Source organism: Argiope bruennichi, chromosome 9 (assembly GCF_947563725.1).
Source record: "Argiope bruennichi chromosome 9, qqArgBrue1.1, whole genome shotgun sequence".
Taxonomy (NCBI): domain Eukaryota; kingdom Metazoa; phylum Arthropoda; class Arachnida; order Araneae; family Araneidae; genus Argiope; species Argiope bruennichi.
In genome coordinates this window covers 130,122,307-130,144,286 of record NC_079159.1, presented here as the reverse complement: position 1 = coordinate 130,144,286, position 21,980 = coordinate 130,122,307, and the positions used below count along the sequence as shown (strand labels likewise).

The following is a 21,980-nucleotide window of genomic DNA, read 5'->3' as shown; positions in this document are numbered from 1 at the left end:
TTAATTACAAGGTAATAATAAGAATACTTTTAGTGAGAAATTTGAGCTTGGTGTTTTTGATAATTTCATATATATTTGGTCGTAAAAATGACAATGCTACTCTCATATCATCTTCTACATTTAATGATCTCAATATTTTTGGTTAATACTGAAAATCCAAATTCACACAAATAAGATGTAGAAAATTGTAATAATATTTTATTTTATTTGTATATTATATTTTATATATTATATATATTTTATATACTATATATATTATATATATATTTGCTATCATGGGATAATCACATCCAATGTTAATCCAGAATAAATTCATTGATTCTTCCGAAAATTTTAAAATTAAATCTTGATTATTAGAAAGCGAAATGAGTTCTTCCTCTTCATTCAAAGTTAATTCAGATACAGAAGTATTCGTTATCACAAATATATTATGAACCTAATCAAATTTTTTTGTATCTAAATTTGGGAAACAATGAATAATTCTCTCCTCTAATGTTGTCAAATGATCAATAACAATTTTATGAATAGTTTTATTAAAATCTTTTGGGACTGATAAACTTTTCCAAAAATGCCTCCCTGGCTTTATTCTTCAATAAAGCTATTTGTTTTTGGAATCCCACCAGTTTATCGGTTGAGTTTAATATATTTTCTTTCGGCCCTTGCATACCTAAATTTATTTTATTAAAAATAACAAAAATGTCTGATAAGAAAGCTAATTCAGCACCCCATATTTCATCTTCCAACAAATAAATAAAATCATAATTTTTGTTTTGTTTAAAAAACATTTCGTTTTTTAATTCCAGCACCCAAAATAAAACTTTTCCTCTAGGCAACCACCTTACTTCCGTATGCAGGAAAAAGGATTCGTAGTTAGCTTCCATAGCTTGGCATAAATTACTAAATAGGTGACTTTTTAATGGTTTTGATTTTATATAAATGATCATTTTAACACTTTGTTCCAGAACTATTTTGAATTCTGATGGCAAATATTTTGTAACAAGTGCTTCTCGATGCAAAAAACATTGGGTAACTAATATATCCTCATTCAGTTCTTTAACATGTACTACAAATCCTGTTAGATGTCCAGTCATAGCTGGAGCAGCATCTGTGCCAGTACATGAATTCTATGGAACTTTAATTTCCAAATATGAACTAATTACATCAAAAGTATGTTTGATGTATGTAAAATTAGGTAACTCAGGACAGCATAGAAATTGATTATCATTTTTGTGAATAAACCGAAAGAATGCAATTAATTAAGCTTTTCCCGTAATCTCTGTTGTTTCATCGATTTGTAGAGCAAAATTTAAATTTGCAAGAGTTTTTGCAGTATTTTGTTCAATATTTTGTGACATATCTCTGATTCTGCGATGGATTGTGTCATTCGAAAGTTGTATTTTATAAATATCAATATCTGCTGATTCACCAATAATTATTTTTACAATTTTGCGACAAGCTGGTAATATAATTTTTTCAGTCAAATTGTGAGGTTTTAATTTAACAGTTATCAAAGATAAAAACAGTTAGTTTTCTTTTACAGTGTACTTTTCTTTAATTTAAACAAAGTTTACTCATAATTTAAAAAAAAAAAAACATTATTATTTTTACTATATACATTTCTAAAATTTGATGGCACAGTAGTTGAAAATCACGGATTTACTACGTTCTTTTACAAGATACCTATATTTCCCTGACCTTAATTAACATGTGTCAAAGAAATCTCTATCAGAATCTCATAGTATGAAATCACTGGGAAAAATGTTTAGTTTTTTTTTTTTTTTTTTTTTTTTTTTTTGCTCTTCTCTTGTGTTGTGGACAGACATGTTTCGTCGCTTCTTTCTTATACATAAATTATGCCTCCCGAGTTGGAATAAATCGAAAGTTTTAAAATTTCAAAAGTGTCTTCTCTTTTTGACCACATTGCTGCTTAAAAAATATGTTTATATATATAAATGTGTGTGTGTATAAACCATGTTTGCCTTAAATATTAAAGAATTATTAAATTAATAAAATATATACTTTTAAAATTTTCAGTAACTTTTTCTTCAGGGTTACCACAGTACTGGGAAAATCAGGAAAATACAGTGAATTTAAAAATCATATATAAAAACAGGGAAAATGCAAGGGAATTTGAAAATTTCCTTAGAAACTGGGAATGTAGAGGAAATTTTAAGTTTCTTAAGTAAGATCTATTTTTATTTTTGTGATAGCTCTAAAAACGCAAAACATAATTTTTGACTGTGTAATCAACTGGTGTCTGCACAGAACTCCTGCCACATGATATGAGTTATCTTCAGTCCTTTTCATAGCTTTGATATCCCTGGTATCATAACTGTTCGGAAAAGGAGTAGAGCGCAGAAGCTTGCCCCTTTTTTACTCTCTGTCTCACTTTTTTTCCTGTTGAGATCGGTCTAATTCTAGACATGTTCTTTTCCCATGAGCTTAGGCTGGACTACTGTAACTAACTACATAAGAAAGTAGAATACATTTTTCTAGCTGGAAAAGCAACATTCAGTTTGCAGAAGCATCACGATGCCGTTTAGTCGCTCACATGTGTGTTTATTTGATCGTTTTTTTATTATGCGAGACACTGAGATTTTATTCAGATTAGATTAGAGAAATTTTTTGAAACAAGGAGCTGCTTAAAAATTCTTATTTAACTCAGATTGGACGAATAAAAATATCAACCCTGACTTTGCTGAATGGGTCAGAGAAATTTTGATATCCAAAAACATCAAATTTGTTGTCGAAAATAACCGATTTTGAGCTTTTCAGTTTGAGAATAGTAGTCTAAAACTTAATTTTTTTATGGACCTTAAAACTTTGCATTCGTCCTTTAATGCATGCAGGGATATATCGAAACTATTTTTACATATATTCATTAATAGTGAAATAGTCAAAGAACTTATACATTAACTTATACAAAAATATTGTACATTATTTGTCATGGATTAGCTCCATTTTTTCAACATTCTGTTAAAAAATCTTTAAGCAATAAATGAAATTTATAATATGCTTGGATGAAACTTTGAACCATATTTCTCAAAAATACCAGTTGGATCTTATTGTGAGATATTGGTGTGAATCAACCAATAGTCTTCACAAGATAATAAAATTCAGAATTTTTAAGCGTACCACTGCTCAAGAAATGTATGAATTTTAATGAAACTATATCAAGTTTGGACATATAGTTACTTTTGCAAATTAGTATGGATGGACCAAATGTAAATTTAAAATTTTTAAAACATGCCTGAACTGAACTTTCGTATGAAAATGACTGTTAAATTTTAGATCTAGGTACTTCTGGGCTACGCATAATCCATGGAGCTTAGACATAAATCTGCTGGATGAAAAGTAGAATGTTGCTGTAAGAATAGTGTGTTGAATATTTAAAAATAAAGCCAGCCAGATGTGCCGATTTCTCGGAAGATACAAGTTTTTCTGGATTTCCGTTAAAGTTTTGTCCTCTCCATTGGGTAAAAAATGTCAGCATTTGCAAACTTTCTTTAAAAGTTTTTGAAAACATAAAAAAATGTATCGATTTCAGTAAAAAAAAAAAAAAAAAAAAAAAAAAAAAAACTTTGCTGCATTTTATTACTAGTGATATTATAAATGCTTCTCAGGATAAATTGATTCTAGCTAAAATGCATTTTTCTTATATTGCAATATTTCAGCCATTCCTTTAAATATTCAAACTTCTGAAACGAGTGCCTTTTTTTATGAAAATCTTAATTCTTGTTAAATAATTAATGAAAAATATTGTCAAAAGAAGCATAATCAGAGAAGCAAGAACATTAGACAGCTAATTTTTGATAAAAGTTTATCATGCTAAAATTCTGATATTGAGACAAAATACTGATATTGGAATAGTGACTACAAGTTACTTGATTACTAGTGAAATTATTGAAACTGAAACAAATGACTTTTTAGTAGAATGTTTTATATTTATGAAGAATACTATACAAAAATATTTGAATGAAGATTTTAAAAAAAAAATTGTTGTTTTAAAAACTGCATCTTATTTAAATCCTCATTTATTGAAAAACCAATGAATTATTATGTGAAAACAGATGGTTGATTTACTTCAACTTCTTTATTCCAAACCACAAATTTTACTGCATATTCAGAATGCGCAAAGATCCTATTTGAAATTTTCCTGAAAAAACTAAAGTGAATATAAAAGATTGATTCATTTAATGAAAAAAATTTAGATGATTTTTATTCTAATAATATGAAATCAAAAAAAAATTCTGGTTTTAAGGAAGTTTAAAAAATAATTCTTCTATTGTTGCATGGTAATGCAGATGTGGAAATTGGATTTAGTATCAACAAGGATATGCTTGTTGAAAATTTGAATGAGGTTTTTTCATTCGTGCAAAAACAAAGAACTGTTCAAAAGTTTGTGACAAAATTTTATACAGATGTTTTAAATGTTACAGTTTCAAAAGATGTGCTTCAATATGCTAAATTAACACATGCAAGATATTAGTGCAAATATAAAAAAGTAAAATCAAAAGAATAGAAAAGAAATAAATATAACATAAAGCAGATATTGCAAATGAAATTGTTGCAAAAGAACAAAAATGAAACTGATAACTGAAAATTCTGCAGAAGTCACAGAAATTAATGCCCAAATATATGAATTGGCAAAAATAAATAAAAATAATATTGCATTGTAATGTTTTTTGTTTCATTATCATTAAATTATTTGTATCCTGAAGGCAAAAACATTATATGGAGTTTTATTTCACCTGCATCCTTAAATTTGTGTGACAATTAAAGAGCATTAGGGGTGATCATCACCTCCCCTCTCTTAATATATAATTTTTTTTGTTTTGCTAAATTCTAGGTAATAAATAAAAGAATTTTTTATTTTTCAGTAAGTAAATAAATATTTTTCTTCTATCATTCTTTTAATATAGTTTTATTTCGAGTAATGTTAAATTGTTACTTCCTTTCCTTGCTTTTATACTCATTAAAACTATAGAGTATTGATACACTATTATAGTACATAGATGTTGTCACACATTTCCTTCATATTGCATGTACAGAAGGGGAAATTGAGAATTTTTTTTCCCCCAGAATTCAGTGGATCGTATAAAAATCGCTTTTTTATAACATTTTCGAAAGTTATCAATCCGCTAGATTTTAGAGAATCTCTCCATTAATCTGTTTTCTGATAGGTTATATGAAGAACGAAGTTCTCAAGTGGAATTGCGATTAGAAGAAGTAAAAATAGGAGTGGCCTTAGAATATACTCAGCCTCTTGAAGAACTACACCAAAATTTAAAGAATCGCTTAGAAGTTTCAGGTGTACTATGCATTATTTGCTTTAAAAAAATTTTTTTCTTATTTTATTCAGCATTTTTTTTAATCGGTTGTCCTTTTGTTTTTAGATATTTTAAAAGAATTAAGACTAGTGAATATAAAACATATACACGAAGCTGAAAATCAAGCATCAAAGCAAAACCTTGAGGTTTGTATAGCTCAGATTTATGCTTTAAAAGATGATACTAGTAAATGTAAAATAGATAGTTTTTATAAAAAGCGTTGTCTCCCCCCCCCCCTCTTCATGTGGAATTTGAAAAGATGCTTGAATAAAATTTTGATGTTTGGCTAGCATAGAATTGATATCATGTTAGACTAAATTTCCTGTCTAAAATATTGTTCATGATAATTCCAACATTGTCATTTATTTCTTATTTGATGATTTTCTATAATTTATTTGAAATACTGCAAAAATCACGTAAATTGATATATCCAAAATTTCATAAATACATTTGGAAACAACTGATGTAAGTAAATTTTTATTTAATTGAATTTCTTAGTCTTCATACCCAGTTTATTTTTCTAGCTTAGAAAAGAATCAATTCATAGAATAGAAATTGTATGTTTTCTATCTTTAAGAAATATTGGAATTAGTTCATTATCACTGTAGAGAATCCAATCTTTCAGAGAGTTTCAGTAATCAAATTTATTCATCATGAGATATCTTCATTTAAGTGTGAAAAGGCTCTATTTTCTTTTTAAGAGTGAAAAGGCTTTATTGTGGGATTCTATAAAATGTGATCTTGAAGACAAAATACGAAGATTGGAGGAAGATCGTAATAGTGTAGATATCACTTCAGGTAAGATTTTTTAAAAATAAATTTATAAGATATACCTTGCAGCTTTGAGTTTTCTTCAAAATTTTATTTATACTAATTTTACTTTTTGTCATCCTGTTAATAGATTTGTGGAATGAGCAAGTGAACCATAAACGAAACAAGCGGAAAGCTGATCCTCATTCTTTGGGGAAAAGGAAAAAACCTGTCACTGTGTCAGATATCCTTTTTCTGGAGTTTTAATACACTTTTAACAAGTTTATTTTTCCATTGAATTTGTTGTGATCTTGATATAAAAATAATGAAAACAAAGGTAATATTAAATGTTATTTGAGATTTTGAATTTTTAATAATGGTAATATCAATAAATTATAATTTTATGTCATAATCATTGAAAAATTTAGAACATTTAAAATTGTCTTGTTTTTTATTTAGGAAGTATTTAAGACGGGTGATAGAATGCATTTTTGAAAATTTTAATAAAGAATAAAAGTAAAATGCTTTATTCACTTTTTATAATTTTGTAGTTTTCTTTCTGTGAAAAGAACTTTGATCATTCTTTCTGACAATGTACTATTAATGTACATTTTATTATATTAATTATTGACTGAGAAGCATAGGAAACAATATTTCTTATGAAATTGAGTTTATTTCCTTTATATGCTTAAAATCTTACATAAAAATTCTTTAACCATTTTACGCCCATATATTGTGTATATGTTACATGAAAATGATATTTTGGAAGACTGGACCACTATTCGGAAGGTATGTTTCAAAAAGTATAAAGCATGACAAGATTCCATAATTCTTTTCTTTGCAAGCATTGTTGTTCTAATTGACAAGCTTTAAACCATTTCAAGATAAAATTTTATTGCATAGATTAAATTGTTTGACATCATATTTTTAAAATTTCAAATGTTAACTAGCCTGTGTAACATTTTGAAAAAAGGTCCTTGGAAATTGCTTGATTTTCTAAGTGGAAAGAAAACATTTTTAGGTGTGCCCACACATAAATTAAGATTACACTTAATGAATCCCCCCCCCTTCCCCTTCTTCACATGTGATAGTGGCTTATTAGAAAGGTTATTCCAAAGGGGCAGTACAAAATACATACTATGCCATGCTTTTTGTGACTTGAGAAATGCTTGAACTTATATGTATGATGAATGATTTGTTTTAGTTACATTTAATAAATATGCATTTGAGTTAAACAAAAATATTTAGATTGGTACGATGAGTAAAAAATAAATGTATAGTAGGATGAATTTAATGCCCAAGTAGCTATGTCAAACAGGGGGAAAATCTGCTCTAAAAATACTTACAGTGAAGTCTCTAGTGTCCATTACACATTCAATCATTATTCTCTTTAATATGTTCTTTTGGAGCAATCTCTTGATCAACCTATTAAATTGAATTGTAATTTATTATTGTCTTTCATGTTTTTATTTATTTTTAATGTCTCCATCAGTTTGAAAATTTTTATTTGTTGGACCAATCGCAACAGATTTTGGTTTTCTTTTAGATCTGGCACTTGAAATTTTTAAAGAAATAAAAACAATGATTTTAAAAACTCATTCTTTAGGGTTCAGATTCTATCATTTTTTTAATGATTTTTGTCTTTTCACTTTTGATTACTCTTACAGTTTTTTTCCCCTTATTGAAATTTCTTTCTATATATATAGGTGTGTCTTGATTGATAGAGCATTATGTAGCACAGACTATCGAAGTGAGGAACATGAAATTTAATAGAAAATTTCTTATTAGTTATTGAGTATATTAAAAATGGATTTTTCAAAATTTGAATTTGAATTTCATTAAAATCTAAAAACAAAATTTTAACATATTTCTGCCATTTCATCAAAGCTTTTTATCGCAAAAAGATTATTTTTACATGGTTTTAAAAGCCTAAAATGGTTACCAATTTTGTTTAAATGAGTGCATTTTTAAGTAATTTTTTAGAGATTTGGACACAATTTGTAACAATATTTTTTAAATTACAATACAAAATATTTTACAAATTCTGCCCAAACCTCTAAAAAATTAAATTAAAACAATGTCATTGCTTTATCGTATCTTTGAGTCATATTAAATGTTTTGCTGCTTTGATATATACAGGTGATTATCAAAATAATGGAAACACCTATGAATAAAAGTGACATTTTTGAATGTGCTTCATAAGCATTAAAATATAATAATAGCCACCTGTTATATATATAATATTCTGGCTATATATGTTAGCTTTATTGAAGCATTTATTTATTCAAAAGCATAAAATGTTGGACCTCTCAGATTTTCAAAGTGGCCAAATTATAGGAACCCGTGTAGCTAGAGCAAGTGTGACCGAAACATCCCAACCTTTATTCACTACTAGAGGTGCAGTGTCTAAAGTCATGCCAACATACACACAGTGCAGCAAAACAAGCTCGGCAAAGCTAAATAGTGGGCAGAAAGAAAAGCTCAGTGAAAGAGACCAACGTATATTGAAGCGGAATGTAGTGTCTAAAAAGCGAACAACTGCGGAAAAAGTGACCTAAGAGCTCAATCCCCATCTGGATTTTCCAGTGTCAGTGATTAGTTTTAAGGCACCTTCATAAACAGAACATTTATGGCCGAGCAGCAATTCCCAATCCATTTGTCACAGGTGTTAATGACAAACATTGTCTACAGTGGTGTCACACTTACAAAAACTGGTCAATTGATTAGTGGAAGAAAATAATATGGTCTGACGAATCGTGTTTGAAACTTTTCCCAACAACAGGGTGGGTGTACGTTTGGAGGACACCTGAACAAGCGTATAATTGTGATTGTCTTCTTCCAGCTGTCAAGCATGAAGATGGATCTATCATGATATGGGCAGCCATGTCATGGTTTTCTGCTGGACTAATTGTAACCCTGAAAGAAAGGATCACTGGGTAGAAGTATGGAGAAATTTTAGCTGACCAGGTCCATCCTATGATGCAAATTTTGTTTCCTGCAAGAAATGGAATTTTCCAGGATGATAATGCAGCTAGACTTGTCCAATCATGGTTTTATGAACACAAGGATGAAGATAAACATCTGCCTTGATCTACACAGTCGCCCAACCTCAATATAATTGAGCTGTTATGGTCTATTTTAGAGCATTCTATGTAGAATGAATATCCTCCACTAGCATCTCTCCCAGAACTTTCACAATATCTCCAAAAAGAATGGCACAATATTCCTCTAAACTCTGTTTGACACTTGTATGAATCAATTCCTACATGAATCCAAACTATATTGCATACCAAAGGCAATCCTACAAAATACTAATAAAGGAATCTTTATAAATCTAAGGTGTTTTTTATTTTGATAATGTGTGTATATATATATATATATATATATATATATATATAATATAAACTTTCTTTTCTTTAATTTTAAAATTTAAAGCAGTGTACAGATTAAGATTTTTTACCTGTTGAAATTCGAGGTAATGGGGTATTTTATCTTCGCTGTCTTCAAAAAATGATTTTTTAAAATTTATTAACTGTCATTTTTTATTTTCATTTTAGTTCTAACTAAAGAGCTGGCACTTTTTTTTTTTTAACTTTGTTTACATAGCTTATAAAAACTAGGAATTGTGAAATAATTTTCATTTCTTTTTAAAATATATAATATTTTTCTGTAATTTGTTTTAAGCTGAAGTAAGAAAATTCCATTTGGCTACAAATAACTTTTTATTGCTCCTAAATTGCTAAATATTATGAGGTGTAGCATAGAAGGAAATTTATCCTTTGCGTACCAGCCATGTTGGATTTTATTTGTTGTTGCATATATAAAGTTCAAATACGAAACTTTTGGTTATCATATGCTTCTACAACAATGTTGACATTTTCAAAAGTGAAGTATCCATCTATCCATTTAAGAAATTTTGAAAATGATCCCAGCTTTTTATTGTTAATCTTATTATTTTTTTTAATTGATTTTATTTTTTTGTATGGTAGGTTTTTTTTTTTTAAAATTTTTTATAATCATTTTTGTCAAAATTAAAAATTTGTTTTATAACAGAAGACATTGTGCTTCTGCAATGTTGTAAAAAATAATGAAATTTTAAATACATATTTAAATTTAAATCTTTATGCCATAAAAACAATGCATTATTATAAATCAGAAAACATCCTTACTTAGAAAATATGTAGGTTTATGTATGCATTAACGTAAAATGGTGCTTTAATTTTTTATATATATAAGTTGCTTAAAAAGGGCTCAGTGCTTGCAGTAATGTCTCACCTGGTTAACATTATCTACTTCGGTTGTTGCCTTGACATAGATTATATAGCTTTAAAAAGAGTATTATTTTTTATACATATACAAGCATGCCGTTGTATGTTGATACCTTTCTTTGTAATATATTTAATATTAAAAGAAAATACTTATATGTGAATTGCAGAGTGGTCATAATTAAAGTTCAACTTTGAAATGGTCATAAAAGGAAAACTACTGGACCAAATGTTATCAGACTTAATAATAGTTTAAAAGAGGTCATGGTGATTTCTTTTCCACTAAAAAAAGGAAGAAAAAAAATTCAAATTCTCACCACCAGGGGTGAAATGATACTGTATGCAATATTGTTAAACAAAATAAGACATGAAGACATTGGTTTAAAATGTTTAATTGTTTCTGAAACGTGTTACTCAGCATGTTCAATGTGGTGTCCACCATTTTCTAAAAGAATGTTAAATCGCATTACTGCATTCTTAATAGTAGCTCTTAGCATATCAGGAGCAATGTTACGCTCATATCAATGTATTGCATCTTTGTATACAGCAGCGTTCCCTTCCAAGTGGTAAGTTTTTTTGTTTTGTTTTTTTCCTCGAAAAAGAAATTCTCGGGATCTCCTTTAAACTATTACCAAGTTTGATAACATTTGGTACAGTATTTTTTATTTTATGACCATTTCAGAGTGGAACTTTAATTATAGCCATCTTGTATGTTCAAAATTCTTTTATATCATCAAGTGCTGACACCAAATCAGAAGCAAATAAATAAAATGGTTTAAAGCATTTGTAGTATTTTCCTTCAACAGAAATGAAAACATTAAAAATGGAACAGAAGTTTTTTTTTATATGTGAATAAACAATTTTTAATAAAGAAATTAATGGCAGAACCTTCTCTGAAACATTCTTTATTTATATATTTGTGAGCAAAATTATAGATTGTGTGCCAATTACTTAGGCATAACTCTATACATAAAATATACTATGTAGATTTAGAGTATAATGTAAATCATTTTAATGCTTATAGTAAAATAATAATAATAATTTGCTATTGTGCTTTATTTCAGGCTTTAAAAGCTTCAAAACAAAGCAGCGAATGTGAGTAAATACATTGTCTATATCTTGATAATCTATAAATTGTGCAAGATTCTTTTTAGAGTAAAATATTTAGTAAATTAATTTGTCACATTTGAATTGACAATTTTAGAGTAAAATATTTAGTAAATTAATTTGTAGCATTTGAATTGACAAATGTTTTTGTTTATTTGTAAGTATTTTTAAAATATATGCATTGTAATGCAATATATATATATTTCTTCTTATTTTGGGGATTTTATCTCATTAAAAAAATACAATTTTAAATTTAATGTATGCATAAATAAATGTATTTGTGTTTTAATAGCTTCTTTGCATTTATATTTTTCAAAATAATTTTTTTAAATGTAAATGATAGTATTTTACCATTTGTAAATTAAGAAGAATTGCTTGTCAAATTAAATTTCATTTGTGCATTTTTTTTTTTTAGAAGTCCGATTGCCATTTGTAATATATTTTTATGCTTTAGTTTTTTGTTTTGTTTTGGGCTTTTATATATGATCTTTATAAAATGCTCAAATATTTCTTGTCAAATGGCAACAAAATAAGTTGTAATTTGATTAAATTTTCTCTGTATTCTATTTTGGTAGCAGAAGAAAAATAATTCCTCCCTAAGATAAATATTCTTTTTTTTTTAATTGCTCTCTTATTCAAAAAAATTCTTATTATAGTTTTCCTTCTTGCACGATTTTATAGGCTCTTTGTAACTTTCTAAACTCCACGCATGCTGTTCATTGGTTGGGGCTGATATCTTTCTCTTTAAGTCTTCTGTGAAAAAGTGAATTTTAGCGATGTTTTGATGTTCCCACAGATGAATTCAGTGCTCCTGAAAGAATAAGTGCCCGTTTTGCCGATGGGAAATTGTTATTCAAAGGAGATTCATTTAGAAAAGGGGAAACCGTCTTTGTAGATGACAAGATAGAAAAACCATGGCTGTAAGATATATATATATATATATTTCTGGGGAAGGATCTTTTTATATGTATTCATTTTTTTTTCTCTTTGGGTTTAAAATTATTCAATTTAAAGTAAATTTGAAATAATTTTATTAAAAAAAAATGAAATTTAAAATCTTATTTTTGTAAGAGATAAAATGGTTTTGCTATTTATTTACTTACTTTTCTCAAAATAAATTGTTATACAAAATCAAATCTATTTAAATTATAAGTTGTAAACTTAAATGCTACTGTATATTTTAGAATCACAAAATAACAACTTCTATAAATTTTCTGGGATTTTTATTCTTTAACAATATACACTACGAAAGCAATCTTAAATTGTAGAAATTGAATTATGTCACATGTAAAATAATTAAGGAATTATTTCCTTACTCAAATCGTCACAAATATTTTTTATCAAGTTATCTCAAATGATAATAAAAAGTTAATTGCTAAATAAAAGTAACAGATAACTTCAGTTAAATATCTATCAAAGATTTATCATTTTATATTGAAATAAACACATACACCCCCCCCCCCCAACCTTGCAAGCAAGTAAATTTTATTTATTAGAAAAAATGCTTTTTAAAAGCATGTGTTAATAAATAATAGTATACAAATAATAAACCTCTAGTAAAAAAAATAATAGTATAAGCCTTTGGCATGTTTGCTAGGGTTTGAAATCGATTTCAAAAATTCATTCTCAAAACTAGAAGTTATCATATGAAAATAAATGCATGTTTGCTAGGGTATTGATTGAATATATATCACAAAATTATTATTTATTGATATTTATTCTGTATCTTTGTAAGATTAAAAAGACATGAAAGCATGTTGAAAAATTAAATTCTGATAACATGATTTTAAAATCCTTGTTTGTTTGGTTTTTAAATCCTTAATAAAAATGAAATAAAAAATTCTTGGTTTTTTTTAATGAATAATTTATGTATTTGCAGTTTTGAGCATTATTAATCAGCATTACTAAAATTGCATTTATGTTTGTTATTATTCATTGAAAATTCTCTGATTTTACTCTTAGTTTTAAGGGAGGCGAATTTAAATGGAAACTCGTTTTACTTTAAATAAATCTTCAATTAAAAAAATTGATATGATAATGTCATTTTAATGAATTTTAACATATTATCAAGGTCTTCTTTCCATCTGGTTCATAAGAAGAAAGTGGGAATATTTTCAGTAGATATGTATTCAATATATTGAATTGATAAGGCTCCAATATCTTGAGATTAGTATATCATGCTAAATGGGAAGATAACTGAGATTTATTCAAAAGAAATTTTAATCTTCATTTCTTGTTGTGGTAGATAAAGAATATGAAGACTCAGATAATGAATAATTTTGACAATGATCGTATCAAATACCATGTAATAGCTTACACCATGTAGAAATCATGGAACTGAGTAGAGCTTTGTCATATGTAGATTGATGATAGAAAGTCTATCTTCATATCAAAAAAATCAGACGAGCTCAAATGGCAAAGCTCGAAGTTGCATATAACCTTACTCAGTTCTCATAATTTTATCCTCCATTCAAATATTTCAATGAAAAAATATATATATAATGGATACATAATAATGATTGAACATGGTAGTAATCCTGAAAGTAAAACAAAAGGTGTAATGGAGATGTTTAGAAGCTTATTCTATGTTAAACGATACTAGCTCAATAATAACTATTTTGTGAAATTAAATTATGTAAATTGTAACTTTAGGTAAATGATAATAAATTTGGCATTGGTGGGGGAGAGGGCGGTTGTTACATGAAAGCAGTTGTTTCATGAACTGATTAAAATGCTGTATTTAACAGAAAAGAAAGAAACATTTGTTTAAAAAAATGCTACCATTTTTAACTATAAACACTTAGAACATGCCAGTTTGAATTTTCTTATCAGTTTAGGCTTATCTGCTATACACTCGATCAAGTTATGCTGAATTGGCTACTGTTATTGTTGTATTCTCAATCAGACTGGCACTGAAAAGAAACATTTTTACTTAAATAGTATTTCTTTACTAATAATAAAAATGAATATGTGTGTTTAAATGTTCTACAATGTAGATTATAAAACTCGAAGTTACCAAATTTGGTGTACTTTGGAAGGTAGAAGTACACTTTGGATTTTTTTAAAATTTTAATGAGAACATTAATTAATTAAAAATTAATTTTGGCCATTTTTTTCAATAACTTCAGAAAAATAATAAGCATCTTCCTAAAATATTATGACTTTAAAAAGTTTTACCAATTTAAAAATTATTAAATTATCTTTCTATTCATACTAATTTAATTGCAGTTCAATTTTGTTTAATATTTAAAAAAATTGTTAAGTGTTTTTACAGAAGTTCTTTTCATTATTATGATGAAATACAAATCATTTTCATAGTTTTTATTAGGGGAAGTTCTAGTTAATATTTTTATTTCTTAGTAATTTAATGTATGGTAATATTATATGATTAACTTAATAATATAGTTAACTTCAGAAACAAGTAATGTTGAAATGCTGCTGATTTTTCCTGAATGTTTGAATGTACAACCAGCAGGAGTAATATCCCCCAAACTTTCTTGCATGCTATCTAATAAATGTGTTTTTTCTTTCGTGCAAAAAAAAAAAAAAAAAAATGTAGACTTAGGGTAAGACAGAGAGTGCTTAGTTTGGCATGACATGAATTCATCATTTTGACTGAATATATTGTGTAATGGTTGGCAAGGTTTTTGGTGATTGATCCCTGGCCTGCAGTTAATAGTATCCAAAAATCGAAATTGTGTTTTGGGTTCATTTTTTTCTAATCCATGAAACCAAAACTTGACACAGAACTGAAATTGTAATCAAAAAATCACATACCAAATTTGATATATTTAAGTCATTGTTTTTCTAAGCTATCATGTTTATATACTTCTGAAATTACAGATGGTCAAACTCAAACCCATTTTGTATTTGACTCAGAATTTGATATGTGTCTACAATATAGATATTAAATATATGCCAAATTTTGTTAATTTGTATTTGAACAGCTGGACAGACGACTTCCTCATAATAGATTTTGCTCAAAATTTTATAGAAATCTACATGTATGGGGTAAAGACCATTTTACCCAATTTCATATCTGTAGCTTATAACGTTTTTTAGTTATCGTCTCAGATAGACAGACATAATGCCAAAAATGGTTTTTTATTTATTTATTCAGGGAGGTTTAAATGTGGAGATTCATCAAAATCTCCAGTTCAGATTTTTTAACAGTTAAAATACTTTTTCATACTTTCTATACGAGAAAGTGAAATTATATTATTGTTCTTTTCTCATTGCAATACACTTATTTTTTTTATTATTAAATTAGTAAACAAAAAATATGTGAATTGCTAAAAATATTTGATAATCCTAAAGAAAATTTTCAGTGCTGAATGATTCTCTTCGTACGGTTTTTTATGAAGAGATTTCAACTCAGTAAGTAAATTTAAATTTATTATTTCTAATATCAAATTAAAAGCTGAGCATTATGTGAGATAACACAGAATTGGGCTAGTTCATAGAATAATTAACAGAATTATGTAATGCTTCTAAAATAATACATTTAATACCTATTATATTTTGTGTCTAATTATTTTTTTTTGGGAGAACCATTAAACCCAAGCTACTGTTAAAAGATTTTATTTAACTTTTTTACAGGTACTTTCTGAGAGGTTAGTATTTAAATGGACTTGTATAAAGTACTTTATACAATTTGTAGTAGTAATTGGTAGGTAGCTATTGTATCAAAGTCTTTAAATGATAAAGTTTTGCAATTAAATAATATATTTTAAGTTGCTTCATTTTATATATTATGTTACTCTTCTAAAAGAATTTTTATGAAAAAATTTGGTTCATAAGAATGCAGGTCAGTATGATCCACTCTTCTTTGAATTCCTTAAACTAACTTTATTATATTACGTTAATGAAAAATCATGTATCAGAATGCTAATCCTGAATTGGAGAATTATTAAAATGGTTTATACAAAAATGTTAATCATTTATCCAATTGTGGTTACCTCAAATGGTTTTGAATTTTGATGATAAGCATTTTAATAGATGTTGTTGGTTCTTTTAATGCTTATGATTTATTCCTCATATAAACTATTAAAAATGGGAAAATCTTGCCAATTTTGTGATAGTGATTACATTTTGAAATTAAATGTTAAACAAAAAGATATTATTGAAACAATGTTGAATAATTTAAATAATAAATGGATTTATTTTATAAAGCTTTTGTGAAACAATTTCCCTGATCATATTGCTATTCATAAGATTATTATTTTATTAATGGTCATGACAGAAATTTTAGCATGATAAAATGCAGTGAGTGACAGTTTTTATACATCAGATGGTATGCATCCAATACAAAATCAGGTAGTATAAAAACAAAAACACACAGCAACCTGTAAGAACAGTCATATTAAGAATAATAAATCTATATCTCTGTATTTATTAATCTTGTTTTATATCTTTCAACTATAAAAAGAATTATTTTCATACTTTGCAAATATTATTGTGAAAAGATCACTTAAAAGAATTAAATATAATAAAATTATATGAAATACATTTTATTTAAAATTAAATTATTCTTATATTTGATGTTATAACAGGCTATTAATATTTTTTTATTGTATTTTATTCTTTTGTGTGTATATGAAAGAAGTATACACTTTTACGAACTTTAAAAAAAATGTAGTTACAGTATGTGTAGCATAATTAAAAGTCCTTACGAACTGCTTATTTTTTATGGTCCTTATATAATGGTCTTATAAGTGCTTATTTTTTTATCTGGGTACTTATATTTTTCTTCTGGTGAAAAAAGTATTTCGCCACACTAAATTTGCCTGACTGTAGGCCTTGTTTTCTTTGCAATGTTCGATTTTTCATTGTTTAACGGATTTAATGAATCCAGAGATTAGTGAAAAAGATTTTATCTCAATTTAGGGATGTACAGATAGAGTGGGGGAAATGTAGCCTTTCATTCACTTGACTCTTCTTTTCTCTCCTTTTACTTGTGTAAATAAGGGAAACATCCTTTCTTTTTAGAAATAATTTTATGTATTCATGTTATGTTTTATAACAGTAACTTCAGCTCATGCTTGCTTGTCTGCACATGATTACTTGTTTGTTGAGCATTTATTAGTTATATTTCGTCATTTAATGACTATCCATTAGTGAATTATTTAAGTATTTTTATTAATTAATTTTTATGCAAAAGTTAAAAACTTCTTAACAGTTTGACAGAAAATGTGCATTTAATTCATTACGATCTTTAAAATTTAAATATGCTGAATTATTCGAAACTTCCAAAATTAAAAGTAAAACAAAATGTTAATAGTGCTCAAAATTACTTGTAGGTCATTTGGAACTCTTGCAAAAAGATACCAAAAATAAATTAATACCAATAACATTCTTTTTTACTTTCTTATGCGCGAACTATTCAAAGAGAAAGAATCAATCGTCAAAAAATGTGTCACCGTGATTCAAACCTCTGAATAATGTAGTTGTTGGAATTATATCTTTGGATACAATAACTGAAAAAGGTTTGACTAGAATTTCTTAATACTAATTTGTAAGTTTCTACTGATTTTTGAAGGAAATCCATTCCCATTGTTTTTATTTGTCCTAGTACAAGTGAACAGGATAGCTTCAAAACACAAAGTGATACATTGGTAAAATATGGCACACAATTTTAGCATCTAAAGTATGGATCAGTATCATAATTTGAACTAAAAAAACACAAATTAGTTAAATGAAATTTGTTTAGGTATCTTTTTTCTAAAATTGTAGCTCTCTCATAAATTTTAGATTTCATTGGCTGGACAAATAGTTTTGTAGCATTCTCAGTTTATCCCCTTCCCTTCTTTTTTTTCTTTCTGGGACACCCAAAAATAAAAATCTGTATACCCGTGCCACTCCAGCCCTTGCTTTAGGTCTCTAATTTTTATGGCAGAAGGAGGGTAATAACCTTCAATAGAAAGTATGTAATGAAGCAGTAGTGAGACATTCTCAGCTGATTTCACATGTATTTATGGTGGAGCACATTAAGCCATTTCTTCAAATGTATCGGTGATGTCCCACTTTTGACTTTTCATGTATATCAGTAAAGTTAGTAAAACAACAGTTGGGTTTTTTAAAGTTCTGAAAGAAAATTTCTCCTTTGAAATTATTCCTTAGTAAATTTCTTATGTCAGTATGATTTTTCTAACAATGTATCTTACTTGCAATTGATAAAGCGAGTGTAGGCATAAGAAGGGATAAATTATTAAAAGTCTTATATTGTAGAAAAGCAATATCCAATTATATTATATGCTTTTCAAATATGAATTGTCAGTAGCTTTTTCTAAAAATGGTGTCTGATGGAAAATGCATAATGAATTCAGTAAATTTTGCATCAATAAGAAATACTTTTATTAGAAAGGATAAAAGACAGTATGAAGATTCTATTTTCATGGAGTTTATAGATCTCCTAATTAAATCACCTATACTCGATATCAATAATTTTCATGTCAGGAAAATAAAATTGGATGAGTTTTTATTATTATTATTATTTGTTCTTTATTAAAAAATCATAAATTTTAAAAAATATGGAGTGTTTAGGAAATTTTCATTTTCATGAACAAGAATTTATTGAAAGAGGATTTGGCATTAATTGAAATATTAAAGTGGGAAATTTGAATGAAAAATATTATGTTTCACAACATGTATCCTACGACCAATTACAGCAATCTGCAGAGTCCATTCAGTAAACATTATTAAGGAATTGAGAAAGTTAATAATATCAGCCCATTCAAAATATCACCAACTTTTGGGAAGCAAATGGTAAAAGAAATAGTTGTCATTGGCATAAAGAAAATTAGATTCTTAAATTAGATGCTAAAATTAGATGCTTAACTTAATTTATTCATTCGAATTTATAGTTCTATAATAATAATAATAAAAAAAAAAAAAAAAAAAAACATTAGCTTAAGGTTGGTTCTTATTTTTTCTGTAAAGGTGCTTATAAAGTTCTCGTTTTTTAAGATAAATTAGTGTATGCTCACTGATTTTTATAACAAAATCAGATATGACACATATCTGCATTTTCGGAATCGAATTTTATCATTCTTGAAGTCAATTAATTTTCTTTTATATGATAATTCCACGATATTTATATTAACTCCACTTTATTGTATAAACTTTCACTTTATTGTTTATCTTATTTTTCAAATGATCATATTTAGTTTACTTCTCGTTCTTTATGCTGAAATTTGCTTTGCTTAATTCATTATTTTATGAAGTTTAGCTTTTTCTTTGTTCCAAGTCTGTATCATGTCTGCAAAATCTGTTATTTATTTAAATACATATTATGTTAATTGTGAACATTTTTGCTTTGAATCCAAAACAATTATTTTTTAATAAGATTTGAGTTCTGGTATGATGTTGAAAATGTCGAACACTAATGTTATGTAATAATAACAGGCTCTTCATATCTTGAACTAATTGATCAAATTCCCTCTTACATAAACTATAACTTTTAAATTATGCCTCCTTTTAATTTTTAGAGTATTGACTTTTTTAAATTTCTCATGTATATTTCATAATATATCCAATTTTTTTAAAAACTCGTATTGATTTTTGTTTATTCTATTTAGAGCCCATGTGATATCTGTCAATACCAGTGAAGTTCTTCTCCAGAAAACTGATGGGACATGGGCAAGGATTGGCATTAGTGACTTGCAAGGTGGCAAATACAACATTCGTCATGAACTTTCATGAGCACGAAAACTTTAAAACATCTGAACAGATTTTATCATCGTTTTATTTTTTATTCTCACATCAAACATTTGTTATCACATATGTAAATATGTAAAGAAATTTATTATAAAAATAATATGAAATTTTTTCTTGCTTTTTGGTTGATAGTAAGATTTATGACTATTTTACCTATACTTCCTACTCTTAGACATGAATAATAGGCAATAAGATTATTTATATGGAAGCATGTATTCTTATGATTTAAATAATGAGTGTCTGACTGGACTAATGAGTGTCTGACTGAAATAATGAGTGACACAATATTATGATTTACACATCAGAAATTTCTCCTTTCACTGGAGGATTTTTTCAAAGAAAAGAAATTTTAATTATCTTATGAATGTTCTGGTGGATTTCACATAAACATCATATGGTAATAAACAGTACTTCTTTACTCATTAGTTAGTAAAATTAGTTTGTTAGGGTAAAATTTTCTTGTAATAATTCTAGAATAAATAGAAAATTATTTTTATTGAAATTACATGAATTAAAAAGTGAAATAAAATTATACTCTTTCTCATACTTTCTTTTTACTACTATGTTATTGAAAAAAGGCCAAAGTGTAAAGTTTAAATCTCCGTTCCTACTGGACGGAATGGAAAAATTCTCAATGTTTCGGGTATAATCTTTTTGGCGCCAAAGTCGCCAAATGGTCGCCAAGCTCCGGGACCCTCCGACGCGACACCGGACTCCGCCCAGTACCGATGACTGTAAAACATTCTTTCCGATGGTGGAACCAACTATGCTGGGAAGCAGCATTACAGATTCGTAACAATATATATATACAGAGAGAGAGAGATAATATATATATGATAATTATTTGAAAAAATGTGATCAAATGGATGTTTCAATGTACTCACTAATTCAAAAAACTAAAAATTTATTTTTCTAGACACTTAGAAAAAAGATAAACACAGTATGACAAGAATGTCAATGTAAATGATGAAATCAATTGTATTCAATAGAAACATTCTAAATACTAAACAGTTTTTTTTTATCGCGAATAAAAACATTATGTTGAACAATATACTTTTAAAGCAGAACATTTATGAAATTTTTTTAAATGTTAGTTACATTGATAATAATTACATTGAATGAATATCGTAAAATAAAACACACAATAAAGTAAATTTAATAAACAAGAATAAGGTCATGATATATATATATATATAGAAAGAGAGAGAGAGAAGTTAAATAGGATATAAAGATGAGTTAGAAGAAACACTTTTATGCTTTTACAGAATTTTATAATTCAAAATTGATTTGTTAAAAAAATGGGAAAAAAAAATGAAACCTACAAGTAGCAATGAAGTTGAAAATAAAAATTTTATAATAAATGCTGATATGGAAATTGAATTTCAATGGAAAGACCTGTATTTATTAAAACAGAAATCACTGAGGTGCACAATGGTGTAACATGATATTATGATAAGTCAATTTCAGTTTAAATACAATAAACTATTGACATTTCATTTTTAACAATAGGAAAGTTGTTTGATATAAATTCCCTTTGAATCCATCACAAATCTGCAAATGTTATTAGAAAACTAGCAATAATGCCTTCTGGAGCCATCCATTTTGCTCTTTTGTTATTAGACATGATTACCCAGCAATAACTGAATAAAATGAATTACTAAAAGATAAAGAAAACTTTAAGGTTCATAATAAAAAGGTAAAACCTCATAATGCATTTTATTATAATGCCAAAAACTAAAAATCAAATGCAAAAATTATTTGACGTTAATTAATTGTTTTTATACTTAACTAATTTATATACTTAATATTTATA

General features: G+C 27.0%; 1 protein-coding gene across 3 annotated transcripts in view; it reads left to right on the top strand.

Moving 5' to 3' along the window:
• The window catches only part of LOC129983645 (breast cancer metastasis-suppressor 1-like protein-A), a 40,756-nt gene extending 20,478 nt beyond the window's left edge, over window positions 1–20,278 (top strand). For 2 of the 3 annotated variants that reach the window (XM_056093192.1, XM_056093193.1), the window contains 8 exons: window positions 5,184–5,311; window positions 5,397–5,476; window positions 6,032–6,128; window positions 6,232–6,324; window positions 6,805–6,869; window positions 11,410–11,440; window positions 12,249–12,372; window positions 20,029–20,278. In XM_056093192.1, coding sequence (XP_055949167.1) covers window positions 5,184–5,311; window positions 5,397–5,476; window positions 6,032–6,128; window positions 6,232–6,324; window positions 6,805–6,869; window positions 11,410–11,440; window positions 12,249–12,372; window positions 20,029–20,152 — 742 coding nt within the window. In that variant the 3' untranslated portion in view covers window positions 20,153–20,278. Of the gene's footprint in view, window positions 1–5,183; window positions 5,312–5,396; window positions 5,477–6,031; window positions 6,129–6,231; window positions 6,325–6,804; window positions 6,870–11,409; window positions 11,441–12,133; window positions 12,373–20,028 lie in introns of those variants that run through there. The other variant, XM_056093194.1, reaches the window with a different exon arrangement.
• Window positions 20,279–21,980: the final 1,702 nt, after the last annotated feature.